We start from the raw sequence: 20,347 nt of genomic DNA on the forward strand, positions 1-20,347 counted from the left end.
ATTGACATTGCTGGACTCCTAGAATTGTCCTATATTGGCCGGTGTTTTTATTGGATGGATGATAGCATGGACTTGGCAGAAAAACAGAGATCTCCTTCCAGCTAATTTTTGCAATCTGAAGCTCATAAAACTGCACCTGAGATGAACTAATTCCCATTTCAGGTATACATTCACCAGTGACTATTATAGGTAAACGTATTGTAGCTTACCTCTCTCACCAGAATGAGCGATATGCACTTAAAGCACATGTCAGCGACTTTGTGGCAGATAGTTACACGGAGAGAACTGAAATGTTCCTGCTCTCAAACTGCTGACAGCTTATACCCTATAAATATTAATTTGATCAAAATTAGCATAATCTTGCCATGCATAATTGCCTTTGAATGTTGCAGCATTTGCAGGATTGTGCTGCAGGATTTGGTAAGCCTTGTGGCACCATATCAGCAAACGTGCCGCTGAGTTTAGCCAGGTTACATGAGCCCAGATGGTAAAACTGAAACTCTATATACCCACAGAATTATTTCACAAGATGGTAAGATCAGTGTTTTTATGCCTTTGCAATCGGGTGCAGCTTAATATTTGGCCTGCATTCACAGCTTAGTTGAAATGCATTTAATATGTTCCTTCCTGAGAAGGAATTCTTGTTCAAATCTAGGCCTTGGTAAATGGTTGAACTGATTTATCTCAGAGTTGTCGCTGAGCAGAGGGAAGCTGTTGTTTTTACAGTATTTCTGCCCTCTTACTGATCGATGAGCAGTAGTGACTGAGGCTGTAAAGCCGTCCACAGAGTGTTCTATCCAACCATCAATGACTGAGCGTTCAGCAACTATGCCCCTACTTTCTGAACTCAAAATCCCTCCCTCTAGTGCCCTCTTCCAGCCTTTAAATCCATATCCCCTCCTAGCCCCTCACCCGAGTTCCCATTATGGATGTTTGAGCTTTGACGGTGGGTGGGTGTCAGCAGCATATTGTTTGCTGTCCTGGCTGAGATCAGCTGATAGCACAGCTGGGAATTGAATAGACAATGTTCTGGTGTGTACCCTAGCACTCCACGTAGGTGGTTCATTTACCCACCTGACTGTTAACAGGAAGCGTTTTAAAAAAATTATATCAAAACCTGGTGCTTATTGCTTTGTTGTGTGTAAAGCACCTTTAGAACCCAGAATGGTTTTGGTCCCTGCTGTACATTTCTAATTGAATCACACTGTCCTGCGAGGTATCTCTTCTGGTTTTGCAGAGTATTATTTTAGAAAATCCTTTGTCAGAAATTAAAATATTCCCAAACTGTCACCAGCAGTGGTGTGACTGAGCTCACCAGTGATTCTAATTAAGTACATTTTCAATGTGGGTGGATAGCACTATACACTAATGTCAAAGTGCAAAGCTGATATTTCCATATTTCCCACAGTGATAGATGATCTACACAAGGAAAACTCAAAATTTAAAAGTGCGAATTTCCATGCATTGGACTTTTCCTACAAGGGCTTGTTGCTAAAGTGTGTCACTCTGGCTGTTCATTGCACTCTCGCCTCTGGGTCAGAAGGTTAATAATTTCATAATTTTTGCATTTGATACAGCACCTTATTAGTCGTCGAAGTCTCATCAGTGCTTCACAGAATATGCTGTAAAATGGTGTAACTGTGTATTTTGTGGGCAAACACAAGCCCAATTTGTGCACAATGTCCAACAAACAGCCATGGAGTGAGCGACCAATTTTATTTGGGGATTGTTGGTCACGACATAGAGAGAGTTTGCTTTTCAAATCGTGCCGCCGGATTTTTAATGTCCACCTGGATTTGAGTCTCAGTTTAGACTTGGACTTCAGTGCAATACTGGCAGAAAAGCTGCAATATTAGAGATGTTGACCTTTGTATCAGTTGTTAAAACCCAGAACTTGTCTGCTTGTTTGGGTGGACATGAAGGAAACCGTTGCTCTATTGGATAAGAGAGGAGTTTCTCCCAATATCTTGGCCAACAACCCTCTACAAAAATTGTTCATAGGTTTTTTGTGGGACCATGTTTGCCTACAAATAGTCACTACACTTGACAGTAATCCCTTTATAACGCTTTGAGATATTTCAATGTAATAGTGTGCTACAAAGATGCATGCTTTCTGCTAAAGGACCGTTGCCAATGGGGTTGGGAAACAACCAAATCAACGACTTGTATTTCATGAATAAAATATACAAATGATTCAAATCTATAGAAAAGTTTCTATTGAATTTTGAAACACTTAGACTTGCCATTGACTAATGTCCTTGTGCTAAAACGAGGGCTATATTGATTTCAGTAATTACCAAGGCAAAAAAAGACAGGTCTCAGTATGCTGTATTCAGGCTTGGTTTAATAATGAATCCATCCAAAACACATTACACATACCTTCCAGTCAATAAAATGCATTTGTTTAATCTTCATCATAAATACTTCCTTACCTTTTGGGAATAATTTTTCATTATCAGATGGAAGAAAACCTAGGGATGTAAACTTCAGAAACTAAGCAGCAATTACAGTTGGAAATTCAATGTCATGATTCACTTTTTCCCCATTAACCTGAAGCATGATAGGTGAAGGAACCTATTTTTTTTTAAAAAAACATTGAACAAACAGCAAAAAGGAAATCTGTTCAGAGATTACAAGAAGATCTTGTTCCTCAACAAAGTTAGTAACATAGGAACAAAGAGGAGGCCATTCAGCCCTTCAGGCTTGTTTTGCCATTTATTAGCAGAACAGGGCAGACCTTCTGCTTTTACTACTGTTACTTCCTCCATATTTGTTTTTACAGTTTACATTTGTATACAGTAAGACTCTCATAATTCTTTATAAATCGTATATATAAATTGTTTATATTTGTTCCAGGGTTCCGGACTTTGTCAAAGAAAAGCGCTTTGGAAACTGGTTGAAGGATGCTCGTGATTGGGCCATTTCGCGTAACAGATACTGGGGTACCCCCATCCCCCTGTGGGTCAGTGACGACTTTGAGGAGGTGAGTGGTGAAGCCGCCTACACAATGTAATGCAGGCTCCCATTGGTTCCTTACATGGATCCAACCTGTATTGTATAGAAATTCTTCACAATTCTGTTTTTTTCTCAAACCAGGCCAACAGATGATAGAATTCCCAATATGCAGGACCACTAGAGAAGGAGAGTGAGGAGTTTGATGTTTCTCCATGACACTCCATTCCCTTTAATGTAGCACTGTAATGTGTCTTTCATGCAAAATCAAATTTCTCAAAGTGTGTTGCAGAATGTAATTAATAATTGAAGTGAATTTTATAGGCAAATGCAATCCCCTTTAATTTGTGTGAGTGGAGTTGGGTTGGAGCTAAAGAGGGGGCTCAGCTGTCTCCCCAGTTCTAGCCATAGCATATTTCCTCATTGGCAAATGTTCTGCAGGAGTTCAGTCATGTTGCTCATGGAAAGGAGCTTGTTTTGTGCCACAGGCAGAATTGTGCAAGCTTTCATTTTTTACACAACATAGAACTTATATTTGTGCTTCACGGATACACAGCTTCTATTACTGAGCTAAATATCAGAAGCAGTGATCCAGTAAGAATTCTGGTGTGCTCAGGTTTGGGTAGCTAAGCTCATCTGAACGTTAAACTGTTGGTAGGTTTTGGTTACCAGAGGTGAGTATTCACTGGCTTCACCTGAGCTGTGATTAGCAGGTGGCTTTGATTTNAAAAAAACTGCCGCTCATGTCCTCACCCTTACCAGGCTCTGCACTCTCAGCATCCCAGTTCTTGACAGCTCCATGGCTCCCTGTTACTCTCTCTTTGAAATCTCTTCATGCCCTGTACCTTCCTATCTCTCCGTTATGCTCCCCTGCTCTACCCACCACCATCGCTCAGCTGGCATGGGTCTGCTGCAGATTCCTCGTCCCCTCTGTTCCACAATTGGTGATTGTGCTTTCAGCCACTATGCCCTGAATCTCTAACTTCTTGTCTCAATCCTTCTGTCTTGCCCCCTCTGTACCTGTTTTCAAATCACTATCCAAAGACTTTCCTCTTCAACTGTGCCTCTAGCCCCTTCCCGGCTCAACATCAAGCCACGTTAAGCATTCCATGAAGCTACTCGCATGAAGGGTACTATATGTTAGTTCATGTTGCCAATTAATACCGACTTGTGAAATGGTGTACCTCCAATGCACGTGCATTTCATCATAAGTACAACCACTAGTTATTGTCGGTCATTGCCTTACTCCTGTGCTTTAGTGGTTTCTGTGTGTTGTGTGGTTGTGCATAGAAATGCTGTAACTGAAAGCATGCCTTTATTGCCAGGTGGTGTGCGTGGGATCAGTGGCAGAGCTGGAAGATCTGAGTGGAATCAAGATTGAAGACCTTCACCGGGAAAGGTGAGTCAGCTCACTCTGTGTGTTAGCATCATGGAATCTGCTCTTTTCTCCCCTCCAACCAATCATTCCTACTATTATTTGTACCCTGAAACCCAAGCCTGTTCAGCACAGCCTGGATAACAGTGTCACATTTTATAATTGGGTTTTGGGCATATGTTCTCTGGCTGGATTAATTCTCATTCACAGAAATAGCTACATCCCATGGTGTGCTTGTATGTTGTATAGGGGCTACTGGCAGGATCTAGGGACAGAGAATAGATTAGAGAGAAAAAATCCTCACAAACAGTTCCTACTGGATTTACAATACTAAACAAATTTATTTTTATGGTGCCTTTCTCGTTGGGATGATATCTCGAGGCAGATTTAGAAACGATCGCATATAAAATTGCAGCAGCTGTGTGACTGTAGTTGTGGTTGTTCAAAGATCTGAATGGTAAAAGATTAAGATGTAAAGCTTTACACCAGCTGTCAGAATAACCCATCTGTAACTATTTCATAGAATCCATATAAAAAATTACAGCATAGGAAGAGGCCATTCGGTCAATCAAGCTTAAACTCCATTGAAGATCAGTACTTCAATCCCAATTCCCCATTCTTCCATATACCCTTAATCCTCGATATTTATCTAATTCCCTATTAAATGTTATTGGGCTGGCAACCGGAAGATGCAGGGGGCGAGACAACAAGTATGTGTCTTTCTGTGGTCTGATCAGGCTTGTCTGTGCTCCTCCTCTGCTGTCCAGGCATATAAATGAAGAACCAGCCATGGTCTGAAGGGCTACTGAAAGGCTGGCTGTGTGTATGGAACTGAAGCCCAGTATGAATTGCCATTTTAAAGAAAGGAAATGCTTGATGGATATAATGGATGTGGCATTTTAGCAATGCACAGCACTGTACTTGGCATGGCTGGTGCTTTGCCCTTTCATCTTTTTGTGCAGATCTTTTATTGATATAATCTTTTTTTTCTTCAGTGTTGATCATATCACCATCCCGTCTCGCTGTGGAAAGGGAGTTCTTTGCCGTGTGTCCGAGGTGTTTGATTGCTGGTTTGAAAGTGGAAGCATGCCGTACGCTCAGGTTCATTATCCCTTTGAAAACCGGAGAGAGTTTGAGGACAGCTTCCCAGCAGACTTCATTGCTGAAGGAATTGACCAAACCAGAGGCTGGTAAAGTTGTCCCTTTCCCTAACTGTTTCATTGTGTATACAGTGACTAGTTCATTAGCAGGTTCTGAGCTTCAAAACAGCAGGGAAAACATTGAGATTGGAGCTGGTAACCTTTTTAAAAAAACTTTTTTTTAAGTATAAACGTCTTCATCAAGAAGAGGAATATTGTGCAGGGAAATAGAACATTTTTTTATTTCTAATTCAGTGTCAGCATAACACTACTTTGTTAAGATCACTGTTATTGGCCAGCAGTAATTGAAAATAAAATGAAGTTTAGCTCAGGCTTTCAACTATATGATATAATAATAATCCTAGCATTTGATATAGTGCATAATCTTGTTGAGTGCTTCACAGGATTTACAGGGTGTTTTTTTTTCCCCCAGGTTCTACACTTTGCTGGTGTTGTCCACAGCTCTGTTTGGCAAACCACCGTTCAAGAACGTCATAGCTAATGGCCTTGTACTGGCCAGGTAAGCTGCTCTATGCTGCTCTAAGTTATTTGTCATTAATAATGTGTTTGTAGTAATTGGAGTTATATTATGTCATGTGTTTTTAAATTTAAACCGGAGTTGAAGTAAAAATGGACTTTGGTAAAATTAGATGTAATGGAATGAGATATGAATTGTGTTTATTGTAACACAAATTGAAATTATAGTTAATATTTTTTGAATTGTACAGTATACTTGTGATAACCCAATCCTGGCTTAACTTGTCACAGCCACTTAAGTCATCATGCTGTCAATATCTAGACCACATTTATTTATGTATTATACATATGCCTAACACGCCACTGAGTAACTTGGCCATTGAGCTCTTGGAGTGACGAGTTATCAGGAGTTTACTGTAATTGAATTAAGTTGTTCTATAATTTAAGTGATTTACAAAAAAAATTGTGTAAGCCGTAAAGCGCTTTCCTGTTCTTTGCATTCAGTGATGGTCAGAAAATGAGCAAACGCAAGAAGAACTACCCTGATCCGATTGAAGTTGTAAACAGCTATGGTGCAGATGCACTGAGGTAAGGTGCCGTGTGGAAGGTTGCTTTGCTAACTTTAAAAAAAAGTTGAATTATCGAACTCCAAAGGCAAGCAAAGGGTGTACATTAATTTGAATGGTCTAAGGTGTCTGCAACTGTACAGACAGAAAATGATATTGATCTTATCGAGCAAGAATGCATTATGTAAGCAGATGAAGCGTGGTGAACACAGCATCAAAATAGCAGCAGGTTATCTGCCTGGATAATCTGCAGCTGAGCAACTGCTCCTGTTCCCAGGTCCTGTATGTGCCACTGCTATTCAGGCAGCTGAGAGGTGCTAGATGGTAGTACAGTGCGAGTCTGTATCATCTCAACTCAGGCCTGGCTGAAGCAGTCACTCTTTTAAAACTGCTCTTAAAAACACCTGTAAATATCCTGCTTTTTTGTAACATTGTAGTTGTGATTATGTTCAGGTTCTGCAAACTCATGAAAATTAATTTTAAAAATAGAGAGAGCAAAAGTCTACAGTCTCTTATTTAAAAACCTGTAACTTTGATGAAATCCTGCCAATATTGTGGGTAATGCACTTCCCAAGGATGGATCCTGTCACACTGCATTAAAGTTTGAAGTTACCCAAGAGGACATACCTGCTGAACCTAATTAAGTTGCAAATGGCTGATGGAAATCCTGATATAACATGACATTGTGTACCTCATCATAAAATGATTCCGAAAATGTCACTGAGTGCTAATTTTATAAAATGGTGCTTTCTGTTCAGCAGTCTCTTCCAAAAGCCCTATTCAAGTGAGTCATAACTTGCTAGAATGTCTTTTACTTACATTTGTCGTAAATTTATTAGATATTTTATCATCTGAGCCTCAGCACAAGAGGTGCACTGATGAAAAAGTCCCTTCTGACCATTTAAAAGTGAATTAGGCAAGCATCTGAAAAGGAAAAAAATAAAGGTTATGGGGGAAGCCAGTGGAGTGGGACTAAATTATTTGCTCTTATGGAGACAATTACAGGTGTGATGGACCAAATGGCCTTTTTTTTTCCATGCTGAAACATTATGATTGCAAACTTGTCATTGATCTTTTTTTCTTTCTAAGTGCATCTATGGCACCAGTTTTAAAGTAGCAATGCAAAACTGTTTTTGTGCAATCATCTATTTCACTTTTTATTCAGTTATGTTTGAAATGTACATTATCTCACACTTAAAGCAAAGAACAGTCCTACAGTTTCAGGTTGCATTTAACTTTGGGCAAATCAAAACTATTTGTTGTATTTCAAAACAAATGAAGATTAGATTTTAATTTAGTTTACTCTGATTATCTTTCCAAAGTGGATTTGGTTTCGCCATACAGATTCCGCACATAAATACCGGCTTTTTTCCAGGTTGTATCTTATCAACTCCCCTGTTGTGAGAGCAGAAAATTTACGGTTTAAAGAGGATGGAGTGAGAGATATTCTAAAGGATGTGTTCCTGCCTTGGTATAATGCCTACAGATTCCTAGTTCAGAATGTGCAGCAATTGCATAAGGTAAGGAATCTCATGTTGTGGGTCTAGAGCTTGAAAGATGGTTGTGGCCTGAGTGTGGATGTGCTAATGTGTGTGGATTGGCATATTGGTGGAGATCTGTGGATAAAATAGATTTGATTTTAAATTTGAAATGCGAACAGCAGAGCAGTGTGAAGTTACCTCAGGTATCTCAGTGTCATTGGCAAATGTTTTTTTTCAGGAAGAGGGTGTCCAGTTTCTTTACAATGAAAACACTGTTGAAAACAGTGACAACTTAATGGATAAATGGATACTTTCATTCACACAATCTCTGATCCAGTTTTTCAAAGCAGAAATGGGTGGTATGTATAAAACATTTTTAAAAGGCTGCAAATAATTGGTTTGTAATGTCGTGTATTACCTCCAGGATATGTAATCCATCCTAATGAGCAGTACTGGGGCCTTCTCACTGCCTCTCTGTCCCTCATTGGGGTCTTGTGGGTCAGGCAGTATGTTGTCAATCTGCTCTTGTCCATCGAAGACTGAAACTCCTTCTGGATTACAGACGAGAATAATGACAACTTGTATTTATATAGGGCTTAATAGTGGCGAGCCTGATGCCGAGCCGGGGGGAGGGAGGAGGTGTCCGTAAGTATGGTTTAAGACTAGAATTGACAGCACCTGGTCTAGGCTAAGAAATGTGTTTGAGTGACAGGCACCCACAACATCTTGGTTGAAAATGTGGGTCCATTTTAAATAAAATTAAATAAACCTATTTGCTTACTACTTAAAACCGGTTGTTGCGAATTATTGTCTTAAACCTCTTATACTGTAAATTTCAGACAAAATCCATGCAGCAACATTTCTAAAATCATAACAGCAGCATATTATTGTTTTTTTATAAAGCGTACAAACTTTACACCGTGGTGCCCAGACTGATCAAGTTTGTTGATATGCTAACCAACTGGTATGTGAGAATGAACCGCAGAAGGTTAAAGGTAGGTCTAACATAATCCTCTTCAGTTTTTACCCTGTGAGTTCAAGATATAATAATACATACATTTGATATAGCACTTGTTTGTTTGGGGCAAGAAAAAGTGGTGTCTCTTTACAGTTTTAATAGAACCCTTTCATTTGTGTTCTGGGCAGTGGATAACTACTATGCTGTGGCCTTCTCGTGCTTCAGTCACCAGAGAAACAATACGAAGCTGGGATTTACTTGTGCAGTGAATGGGTCCATGAAGTTTTTGTGGATTTTTTAAAAAAAACTACTGCTACCTATGAATATTTTGAGAATGTTCTTTGCAGATAACTGAATTTTAGATGACCTAGCTTTGTCAGCACTACACTTAGTAAACTGTTGCTTTTTCCTTTAGTTAAGAATTTCCTGTTGACTTGTCTCTCTTTGCTCTTTTTTAGGGTGAAAATGGCAGTGAAGACTGCCAGCGAGCTATGGAGACCTTGTTCAGTGTTTTGTTCTATATGTGCAGGCTTATGGTAAGTAGTTTAATTATTGTCTCTAGTTTTATAGTCAAGTGATTATAAAATTAGATCTTTCAGGTTACTTCACCATTTCAGTGCCATGACTTTGAGGTACTGCAGAGTTACTTTGAGATTCTATAGTAGATGTGAAGGAACAATATTAATATAAAGCAGACTGTTACTGCTTTTGTTTCCTTTTTTCCCCCATTGATTTGCAAAGTTGATTGCGATCTCTCTTCAAGGTGAAAAGTAAAAAGATTGCCATCTCAATGGGTCCTAAACCCCTGGCAAGCAGCTTGTTTAGCATTAGCTGCAATCAGCATTTTTGATCCTGCTTGCTTATGGCTTTGGCCACTGCCATTAGTCAGAAATTTGGGGTGGAATTTAAAACTTTTAATTCTGTTTCTTAAATAAAGAGCTGGATATATTTAGGGATCCTGTCTGCTCTAATCCCAATTCCCTGCCCTTTACCTGTGCCCAATTCTGTTCTCTTCAAATGTTTACCCAATTCTCTTTCAAATGTTTTGATATTAATTTCAATAGCCTCTTAAATTTGTGCAGTTTTGCTAGTTGAATTAGGAAACCATATTTGTTTAAAATATGCTGCTGAACAATTTGTGATCTGTCCAAAATGTGAACTTTTAAAAAAAACACTAGGTAAGATAAACGTATTTCATTAATAGAGCTACAAGGGGACAGATTGGGATGTTACATTCTGAGTAATTGGTCACTTGAAATTCTTGGCTCTAGTTGTCGCAGATCATCTTGCTTGACCCAAATTGCAAAGCTGCAAATTCTTAGCTCATACCTGCCTGAGAAAGGTATTAACATGGGAGGGCAGTTATTAATTCACATGCAGTGAACTAGTTATTTCAGATGTGATCTGAGCGCAGTAACTTACTAATTCATACCTGTCCCACACCAATCTAGTTTATTCACTTTATTCCAGGTTGTGCTACACCAGGTTGTGCCTCTGGCTTATCTGATTCTCTTCACTCCAGGTTTTTGCATATAAGGTCTAGAGCAAGGGGTAGAATTTCCAAGTTCCTTGTAGACAGCCATGTGTTTGAGTGCATATCTTTCTATTCCACACTGTAAACGCATGTTAATTAGCCATGCAAGCCTGACAACTCATCACCATTCTCATTGATTTGTAATCTGTTTTAGGTGTTTGTCAATTACCATTCATTTGACCTCAATTGTTTTGCTTAATCTGTATCATTGGCCTTTGTCTTACATCACTCGTTGTGTAATATTTATAATAATCTTTTGATTTCCACTGTTCTGTCCACTATTGTTGATTGAATATGTTAAGAGTACTCACTAACCAATCATTTTCCTCTTTTTGAAAGATGCTTTCTCTGTACATTCTTTTGAAACTTTGTAAAGTTGAATTGCAGTTTGTAATATAAGTGGCATTATCATCACTTTTTCACAAATTGATATTGTGATATTACAGGCACCGTTCACCCCATTCATTACTGAGCTGATGTATCAGAATTTAAGACAGCTAATAGACCCAGCCTCTGTTCAAGAAAAAGATGTCAGCAGCATTCATTACCTCATGCTTCCTCAGGTCAGGTACGGAACCTTTTTTGTTACTTCACATCATTAGAAAAGAATATATTTTATTTGGGGTTCAGAATAATTCTGAGGAGACAGTGCTAAATGTGAGAATTGCCAAAATAATTTAGGTGTGCTGTAATACACAGTAATACACATTCTCCAGATTGCCTCTGAATAAGATGCATTCTTTAAAGGGCTTCACCAGCCATTCTGACTGAATGCAGATGTGCATCTCCAAGCAGGTGGTTTCCTTTTACTCTCTCACTTACTCTAGTGTTCCCCAGCGACCTGTAAATAAACCAAATCACACTTGGACTTGCATTTCACAAATGAAATTAGAATTTCTAGCACACCATGGTACAGGTTAACCTTTTGTGGCAGGTTAGAATATACTGTGCTTCTTGGTGTAATAAATGGTGAGTTCATTGATTTGTCCAGTGTAATGCAAATCAGCAGAGCCAGCAGGAAAATATTAGTTTTATGAGCTCCCTTTGTAAGCAGTGGGTGCATAATGGCCTTGTTAATGTTGTAAATAGGTACTGCTGGAGTGGAGAAGATGCCTGCTTTTATATTAGGGTTAAAATGAGGGTTATGGTTGTAAGCATTTTTTGTGCAATATACTTTGCCCTTCTGTTCATGAATAATGGAGTAGCAAAGATGTTAGTAATAATCCAAAAGTCAAGTGAAATGTCCTTGAATTTTTTAATATTGTTTAAAAAAGCATAGGTGACATTTGCAATATGAAATGGGACTCCTAGAGTTTTCATTTAATTTTTTAAATTTATTTGCCCCCCTGAGCATTTACAGTCCATTCTACTAATCACAATTGTAGGTGGCAGTGATTCAAAATGACTATTATGCTGCAGGATTTTCTGAACATTAAATTAAGTGGCATTACAAAGCCCAGTTAACATCATCTTTGGGTTGGTGATCAATCTGAGTTTAGGTTGGGTAATGTATTCCCCTGTTGCCCATATACAAAGGTGAGAAAAAGCAACACATTGTGCACGACTTGTAGTTTGAGTGGTTTCTATGGTTTGAAAAAACACTTCAAGCCTATTTTTTAAAACGAGTGAAATTGAGCTTGTAGTCTTGCAGGATTTTGATTGTGTAGTACTGTTACAGTGAAATACCTTCCTGTGACTCTTAGCTGGAGAAACTTGTCAGCAATGTTAGTGTTGTGGGATCCGTCACCAGTATAAATTGGGAATGGTGGGTGCAGTGCTGTAAGCACACTGTGCACCAAACTATGCACAGTCATTAAAGGTCTTTGATTGAACATGTTATTTTGTTCCAGCGAGTCTGTCATTGACAAGCGGATCGAAGGTGCAGTTGCACAAATGCAGTCAGTTATTGAACTTGGACGGGTGATCCGAGACAGGAAGACCTTGCCAATCAAGGTTTGTCGTTGTTTTTTTTACCACCTATCATTTGTGGGAGGTTTCCTTTTTCAATCTACCAATCAAGCCAAGCAATGGCAGCACAACCAATGGGCATTGGGTTTGAATTGTCCCTGAATATCAATCTGTCCACCCAAACAGTGAGTGTTATTGTTCATTTTTTTAATAATTCAGAGTTTACTTTGTTTATTTAAATAGGTTTTGATTATTTTAAATGTTTTACATTTACATTTAAAGTTCTAGTTTTGTTCAATCTCTGTTACAAAAGAGCAAAATTACTTGTTTTCCCCTCAGTATCCATTGAAGGAAGTTGTAGTCATTCACCAGGATTCCGAAGCTCTGAAAGACATTCGATCCTTGGAGAAATATATCCTAGAGGTAAGCTGCTGCTTTGTGTTTTTTAAAATAATCAGTCACAAGAACTGTGGCTTATTCTGACTTAATGTGTTTAGTCTGTCTGTGAAATCATTATTTGCAAGGCCAAGAGGTGTCTTGTAAGGAAAACAGGGACAACTGATTATTCTGCTTGACATGTAAAATGTACCTTCAGAATTTCTTCCATGTTGTTGCAACACGACTTCTGCTGAAAGGTGGACTCTTCCAGCTACTTAAAAAGGAAATGTTAGAAAATATTTTACTTGAGGATTCACATGCCTTGTACAACTTAATGGTGTAATGAGATGTCATTCCATTAGTGGATGAAAGTATCCTCCTTTGCTCTCTTGTCTCGTGGTGATGGACAGTGGGTGTATCTTGTGTGTCTGTGTGCGTGTGTGTGTGGGGCACCATCCATTTTAAAAGCATGTTACACGCTTTTCTTTCTGTGTCTTACAATTCTCACTGTTCTTACCAGTGTAAAATTTCAGAGTAAAAAAATTACTTTACGTAGTAATGACATTTTTCCATCACAAACAAACTGTTCAAGAAAGATGATTCTGAGTTAAGATTTTGGAGGACGACTTTTTATCAGATTTCAGTTCGGATCATGAATTGTGGACGCTTCAATAACACATTGTTAGCATTTAACTTAAGGCCATATATTTTGGAGATTTTTAAATATTTACTTTTCTAAAAAGTATCCTTTTTTTAAACCAATTGAATGAATACGTGTTACTTTTCCATTGTCAAATGGAAACTGGTTCTGAAATTGATGAGCAGGTGCTATATCTATTTGTTTGTAGTATCATCCTTGTGAATTTACCAGAACTTCTAATTCCTTATTAGTAGTGCATAAATTCATGTACTCGCTACTTGAACAATTGAGTTCCTGTGGCAGAAATTGCAGATTTAGGTTAGCGTGGTCTCCGTCAGTGAATCTTATCAGCATAAAGGGGCTGCGGGTTGCGTGTGTGTATTTGTGCGTAGGATATGCTCTTGGAGCTTGGGAGGAACAAGCAAAAAGTTCATAGGAGCATTGATCATAGCAGTATTGCTAAAATGGTGACAGTTGCTGGCAAGTTCTCCTGGAAAACTATTCCAGATCAGGAGGCTGGTATGAATAAAACATTGAGTTGAATGAGAGAGAGATCACCAGAAATAAAAAGAATACTTCACTGCTCATTCTGGCTTTTTTAAAAAAAAATGAAATTTCCATAAGGAACATTGATCGCTCAGATGCCATAGTAACTGAAACATTAAAGGGTGTAGATTGGGAACATTGGTCCACTGTCCTGTTAAAGATAGCACCAGAGTGCAGTACATTAATATAAATTATTTTTAATTTTCCTCCATACTATAAATGCATCTATTTTATATGAACAATCACAAACACTAACTAATAAATTTGCCGCTAGGAGTTGTTGGCCAAATCTTGTGGTGGATGACTATTCACCGGCTTTTAGTTCAGGTGACTGGGATGACACTCTCTCATTTGACAGAGTTCCATGTAAATCTATTTGGCATCTTTGCAGAAAAACTGCAAGCAGCAAATTGGCAGTTTCATTAAGTGAGATGGAGACGGTGTCTTTATACAGAGGGTGAAAATGTGAAATAAATCCCCTGTAGGCACAGACTGTGTCAGCAGTTTTAAGAGGGAATTAGATAGCTGTTAGGTGAAGGGATTCATTTGAAGCATATGAGTACTAGAGTAGTGTAACACTGGACACTATTCCAGTCCTGCATATTCCTCTGTTGGAAGGCTTATCTGATTCCAAGGTGAACTTCTCTGACAAATCACCCTTAAAGCAGCTAACATGTTAATAACAAATGATTCCTCATTGTAGCTAGGCTGCCCTTTTGGTAGGTTTGTCCTTGCATCTGAAGTCTGAAGGCAATGTTTTAAAGGTTGGTAGTAAATGGTGAGTCTATGATGTGTGTTCAGCAAAACTGTGCCCCTGCAAAGTAAAAGCATGCATCAACCCTGAGCCAAGTGCTACTCACAATAGCAAGCCAAACTAACTGGGAGCTTGGCACTTTGGGGCATTGTTGAGGCAAAAAACAATGTTAAATTAATCTGCTATGAAGCCTGTACATAATGGGGGGCTTGCTTCTGTCTACAATTAGGGACAGCACTGCTATAACAGGTTTACACTTAGTCCTATGAATGTGAAGACAGCGTAGCAAGGCGGTGCAGCCGGGATATTGTGTTGTCCGGGAATACTGAATGTTACATGCTGCGTTGTTGCCAGGGGAAGCTAACCCCATTTGTTGATTAAATTGAAACATATTAAACCTCTGGATTACTCTTAAATCATACTTCTGATATATTTTGTGTTCACTGAAATGTTTTAAGACAAAGTTATTGTTCTCCAGGCAGATGGTATTGGAGCACGTACTGGCATAATGGCCAAACAAAATTGCTTTGTGAAAGACTTCTAGAACCATACTTTTGAGAATATTAAATTGCTCTAAGGTTATCAATCATATACATAGTTTAATTTGGAAAATCCAGTGCAAGTGAAACAACTATCTATGCCGTAATATTCTATTGCATTCATTCAGAATAGTATTATGAGTTGAAAACTTCATCTTGTCATAAGATCAGACTTATTTTTGTCCAGGTTCATTGGAGCAAACAATGTCTGCTATTGTACTTTGCATGCTGCAGTTTTCCCCGGTGGTGATGGTTTAGTGTGTACTAACTTTGTGTAGGAGATAATAATAAAATGTGATCTCAGTACTATTTTTACCTTTTCTTTATTTTGGAGCAAATGTCTTCATCAAGTAATGCCAGCTAGAAGGCAGATCTTAATATAAAGTGAATCGTTCAGAAAGAAAGAGTCTTACTAACGCATGCACGCACACTGCTGCAGCATGGCTTCTGCTGCACCAACCTGTTATTTAAAAGGAAAAAAATCATCAAGATGCTGTCAAAGGCAGAGTCTAGTCTTAAATTGCGTTCACTGGGTAGAGGTTTGCATTCTCGGATACGTAGACAAATTCCCAAACCTTTAGGAGAGGATTGTGAGTTGTCCCTGACTTAGTCTCCAACTGAAGATGATCCAGCATAAAGCATTGAATAAGAAACAGTAATTGTCCTATCAAGTCTGTTCTTTATGGAGACCTTGCCTATGACCTTCAGACCACCTATTTGAAGATAACTGCAAGGTTGTGCTGTTTGGCACTCGTGGTACCCAGGTGGAGAAGGGAAGGATCTGGGTGCCATGATTCATTAACCAAAGGCTTCCAGTCAGTGAAGCTGCTGCAAACCAAGCCAATCGAATACTATGTTTAACTTGCCTGTATTTTTGAGGGCATTTGACTGTGAATCGAAATGTTGCTTTAACCTTGAACTTAATCTCAGTGCTTGAATTTGAATGTGCAGACTTCACATTCAATTCTGGTGGGAACCATTTACACTTTCAAATTTGGGCCATTATTCTGGGATGTACTGGAAAATTAATCCCAGTCCATCAAGGAATTGTGATCACATTAATCATAGCGAGAGGAATTCTATCTACCCTCACCATTATCTATAAGATATATTTTCATTATGTATTTTTAAACTTTGCATCAGCTTAATTTCCATCAGGTATGTTGTTTAATATTTGTCCAAAGGTTGCTCTTTATTGGAAAGTATGTAATGTCTCAGGGGAAATAAACACTCATTTTCTTATGTTGCTGATTGTGTGAATGACTGCGGATGGCTGTTTATGACTGAGTGATTGTGTACACTTGCCTCTCGCTCTTTTTGTAAATGAATCCTGATGAATATTTTATCACTGATGTCATTTAATGCTTTGAAAATAATGATAAGTAAAGTGGCAGTGCATCTTAACTATTCCATTCCTCAGCCTCACAATATTAGCAGGGGCCAAGCTTTATATTAATGTAAGTGTTTCTGACATCTGCAGAATATAAAATGTCAAAAACTGAAGTATTATAATTACGTTGAACCCTCTTTAAACTGAATTTTGATGCAAATTTAATACTACTTTAATGGATTAACACCACCAAACTTGTGAACAGTGTAATACATTCCTTCTACAGCATGCGTTGCAGTGCAGACTGCAGGAGCCTATGCAGTCAATGCAAGATCCAAAGGTGCTTGTGTTTACAAATAGGTTTTATTAAGTAATGGGAGTTCACATACAGAGAATAATAAAAGAAAGAATAAATGGTATCGGGATTTGCATGATCTGGTTTTAATTTGGAGGATAGAATGCTTTCTAAGTATCTAATGTTCTAACCCTAATATGTTGTACTGCAGCTTTGAGGCATTTTTATGTAAATTTACACATGAAGAAACCTCCTGAGGGGAGAAAATATTCACCTTTTGTCTAACTTGCTAATTTATTATTAAGATGTTCAGGGCACTGTTTCCTTGTTTTCACTTTTTACTTTTATTGGAAATTCCAGTGTACCTTTACTGGTTTTAATATTTTAGAGAACTACATACAGTTAAAGATGTCAGCAGGCATATTGCCATCCACATTTGTGACTGTCTTAGATCTGGATTTAAGAACTAGTGGATGGAAATTAAACAAGCTTCTCACCTCAGTCAATTAACAGTCCTCTTCATCAGTGTTGTCTTGGAAAGTTAGAAATGATTGATGGATGTGCAGTTGTTACAGGGCAATGTAGCTGGTTGCAGGTACTGTCATGTTCCCATGTTGATTTGTTGACTTTCTCACAGTTATTGTTATCAAATACATCTTCATGCTTTTTATAAACTAGACACTTTACTTTCTGCTTCCTAGAGAAAACGTTTTTCTCCCTGTAATCCCATGGGGAGGAGGAGTGAGATAAAGAACCTGTCAGGAGGGTGTTCCATACCATTGATCTGACATTTTGGTAATCTGGTAGTTTTATTTTCAGTTTAATCTGTGTTAGTTCCGCTATACACAAACTTGGTTAATTATTTTTGTCTATTCAGACCTTTGACTGAATCATTGGCAATGTTCCATCATGTAAAATCACTGATCTGTGGTTCATTGTATGTTGATCACCTAATCCTGAATGGTACTCGCCTTCTGACTAAATTGCACAGTGTCATAAGCATTGGAATTTGGTGTTGGATTGAAACACATTTTAATATTTCAATATCTGTACTTGTTACAAAAGGGGCACAATGAGAAGATCTAGATTACCCGGGCTTGTGAAAAACTATCTTGGCCATAATGACTCTCTTTCTTGAACACAAGGGTCAAAGTGACCAAACGATGATGATTTAGATGGTAACCTCAGTGTTCAGTCGCTGGTTGCCAGGCTGTGTGAGCACAGCTGTTATGGTTCTGCGGTAACGAAAGCTGCAGTTTTGAGAGGAAGGACAGTGGGAACACAGTGGTCTTGCAATATCCAGTGTTATTTTCCTTGTCGATAAATTGCATAGCTCAGTAGAGAAATGAAGACAGAAATGTATTTACACAACCTCGAGGGAAGCAGTAGCTATGCTACAGTTGTTTTGTGTTCTGCCTTTGTTGTCCCGATGATGGATTGGGAACGGGGAGGAAGGGATTAGGCTTTGAAATGGATTCTTGGTTCACTTACGTATACTCATTCTAAACTATTCCTCTTGCAGTCTGTTAATGAGCACAAACTAGGAACTCTTTCCCTGTCAGATTGTGTGACCAAATACTGTCTAATTTTACTAAAAAAAACTGAGGAAGTTCAATTATTTGCTTACCGTTACAGTTTTGTTTGTATGAGATGATCTAAAAGACATTTTTGCATTCCAAGCTATATATGATGATAACACAAATCAGAAAATCTGTACAGGAGCTGCAGCTCATTAAAACATCCCAAAGTTGGTTTGGAAGGGAGTCCTGGAGGGATCATTTCTTGAAAGACAGATGTGAAAGAGCTGCTATTTTTAATGTGTGTAAGAATGTACCAGGCATGTAACACCTGCATTAAACTACTGTAAAATGCATTAAAAAAATATAATTGATGAGGCTTGTACATACGGCTAACTTGATACGCACATGATGACTCTGACTCTTAACTTTTGTTCCTCAACAGTTTGGTGAATTGTAACAGAATCATGTATATGTGATTCCTGACTGTGTGTGTGTGTAATAATCCTCGGATTTGATATAGTGTCTTTTCACATCATCACAATGTCTTAAAAGCGTTCCACAGGATTTTATTGTGAAGTGTAGTGCATTTGTAGGCAATTATGGCATCACAATTTGAGCACAGCAATGTCCCACAATCATCTATGAAGTGAATGACCAGTTTTATCTAGAGGTTATTGACCAGGACACCCAGAGAAACTGCCTTCCTCGTAGACTGAGCTGCAAAATCAAGTTTGCATACTTCAGAAGGACCTGGACACTTGCAAATTTCAGTTCCTATACCAGTTAGGTTTTAATTTCTGCAGTTTTTTAAATTGTCGGATTATTTGGCACATTTGTTCCATACCAGTAGCTTCAGACGTTTGTGATCAGACCAGGGCAGGTTATTACTTAAATCCTTCAAGATATTTTGGTTCTAATAATTAAGTCACCAAGAACATTTGAATAGATAATAGACCTAATTTTAGCTTTTGAGAAATCACAGCAGAGAAAATGGAGGGAATTGTGGTCATTGTATAAAATGGAATTTGATTCTGTTCTGCTTCTTTGCACTTCAGGATATCAGTTTGTTGTGACTCTGTTGTGACACTGAAAGAAGGCATTGTCTCATTTTAATGCCTTTTTGAAAATCTTTAGACAAGGAGTTTTATTTATTTTGCAGTAAATTAGGTTCCCATTTACAGCTGATCTCTTCTAGTAACTGTCACTGAGAAGTAGTTAAGTTGCTTTGTAATGGGATAGGAAGCAGTTGGATGTTTTTGTGTAGATGGGTTGAGAATAAAGATCAGGTTCACTGTTGGTGGTGAGCAGACTGACTGTAAAAAGAGAAAGATATTGGAATGCTATCAATAGAACTGGCCACCTATGGTGGATCTGTCTTCCTTGTGTCTCTTCCTCAATCCTTCCGCCTTGCCCCCTCTCTCCCCTTTTTCAAGTCCAGCCTGAAAATCTTCCCTTTCGACCATCTTCCCCCCCTCCGGCTCAGAGGGCACTATATAGGTGCAAGTTGTTGCTGTGTCTTTCAAGTCAATTGGGAGAACATTTTTCTTGCGCATATTACATTAAATTTTATTCTGATTTTTTTCTCTGTCATTACTTATTTTAGTTTTGTTCTGATCAGGTTATTTGAGGCTTACTTTGATGTCTGGACGAGGCATGTTATTGTCCTTGTGGCACGTGAATCCAGCCCAGACTGATCTAATGAAAGGATTGCCTTTTTCTAGCCACAATTGGTCTAGAATATTGTGTATTGTTGTCTTCTGAGCAACATGGATTTGAGAAAGTAATTGTTCAGACTCTATTTAAGATCTTCGCGTTGTTCCTGCATTGTATTATGTTCTGAGGTCAAAATCCCAACTGTTCCATTCTATTGTCCAGTTCTCATCAGTGCGTCAAGTTAGATTGTGATCACTTGAAGGGCCAATTCTCGGACGTGAAAGGAAATGACATTTCAACTT

The 20,347-nt window shown here is 38.5% G+C and overlaps 1 protein-coding gene across 2 annotated transcripts in view; it reads left to right on the top strand.

The window, feature by feature from the left end:
* iars1 (isoleucyl-tRNA synthetase 1) overlaps positions 1 to 20,347 on the top strand; it is a 51,087-nt gene that overhangs the window by 12,753 nt on the left and 17,987 nt on the right. For both annotated transcript variants that reach the window (XM_007908887.2, XM_007908888.2), the window contains exons 14-25: positions 2,857 to 2,983; positions 4,278 to 4,351; positions 5,323 to 5,517; positions 5,900 to 5,986; positions 6,448 to 6,531; positions 7,885 to 8,029; positions 8,229 to 8,349; positions 8,894 to 8,985; positions 9,407 to 9,484; positions 10,929 to 11,050; positions 12,333 to 12,435; positions 12,730 to 12,813. In XM_007908887.2, the coding sequence (XP_007907078.1) occupies positions 2,857 to 2,983; positions 4,278 to 4,351; positions 5,323 to 5,517; positions 5,900 to 5,986; positions 6,448 to 6,531; positions 7,885 to 8,029; positions 8,229 to 8,349; positions 8,894 to 8,985; positions 9,407 to 9,484; positions 10,929 to 11,050; positions 12,333 to 12,435; positions 12,730 to 12,813 (1,312 nt within the window). The remainder of the gene's footprint in view (positions 1 to 2,856; positions 2,984 to 4,277; positions 4,352 to 5,322; positions 5,518 to 5,899; positions 5,987 to 6,447; positions 6,532 to 7,884; positions 8,030 to 8,228; positions 8,350 to 8,893; positions 8,986 to 9,406; positions 9,485 to 10,928; positions 11,051 to 12,332; positions 12,436 to 12,729; positions 12,814 to 20,347) is intronic.

The sequence above is a fragment of the Callorhinchus milii genome, unplaced genomic scaffold (assembly GCF_018977255.1).
Source record: "Callorhinchus milii isolate IMCB2004 unplaced genomic scaffold, IMCB_Cmil_1.0 Scaffold12, whole genome shotgun sequence".
Taxonomy (NCBI): domain Eukaryota; kingdom Metazoa; phylum Chordata; class Chondrichthyes; order Chimaeriformes; family Callorhinchidae; genus Callorhinchus; species Callorhinchus milii.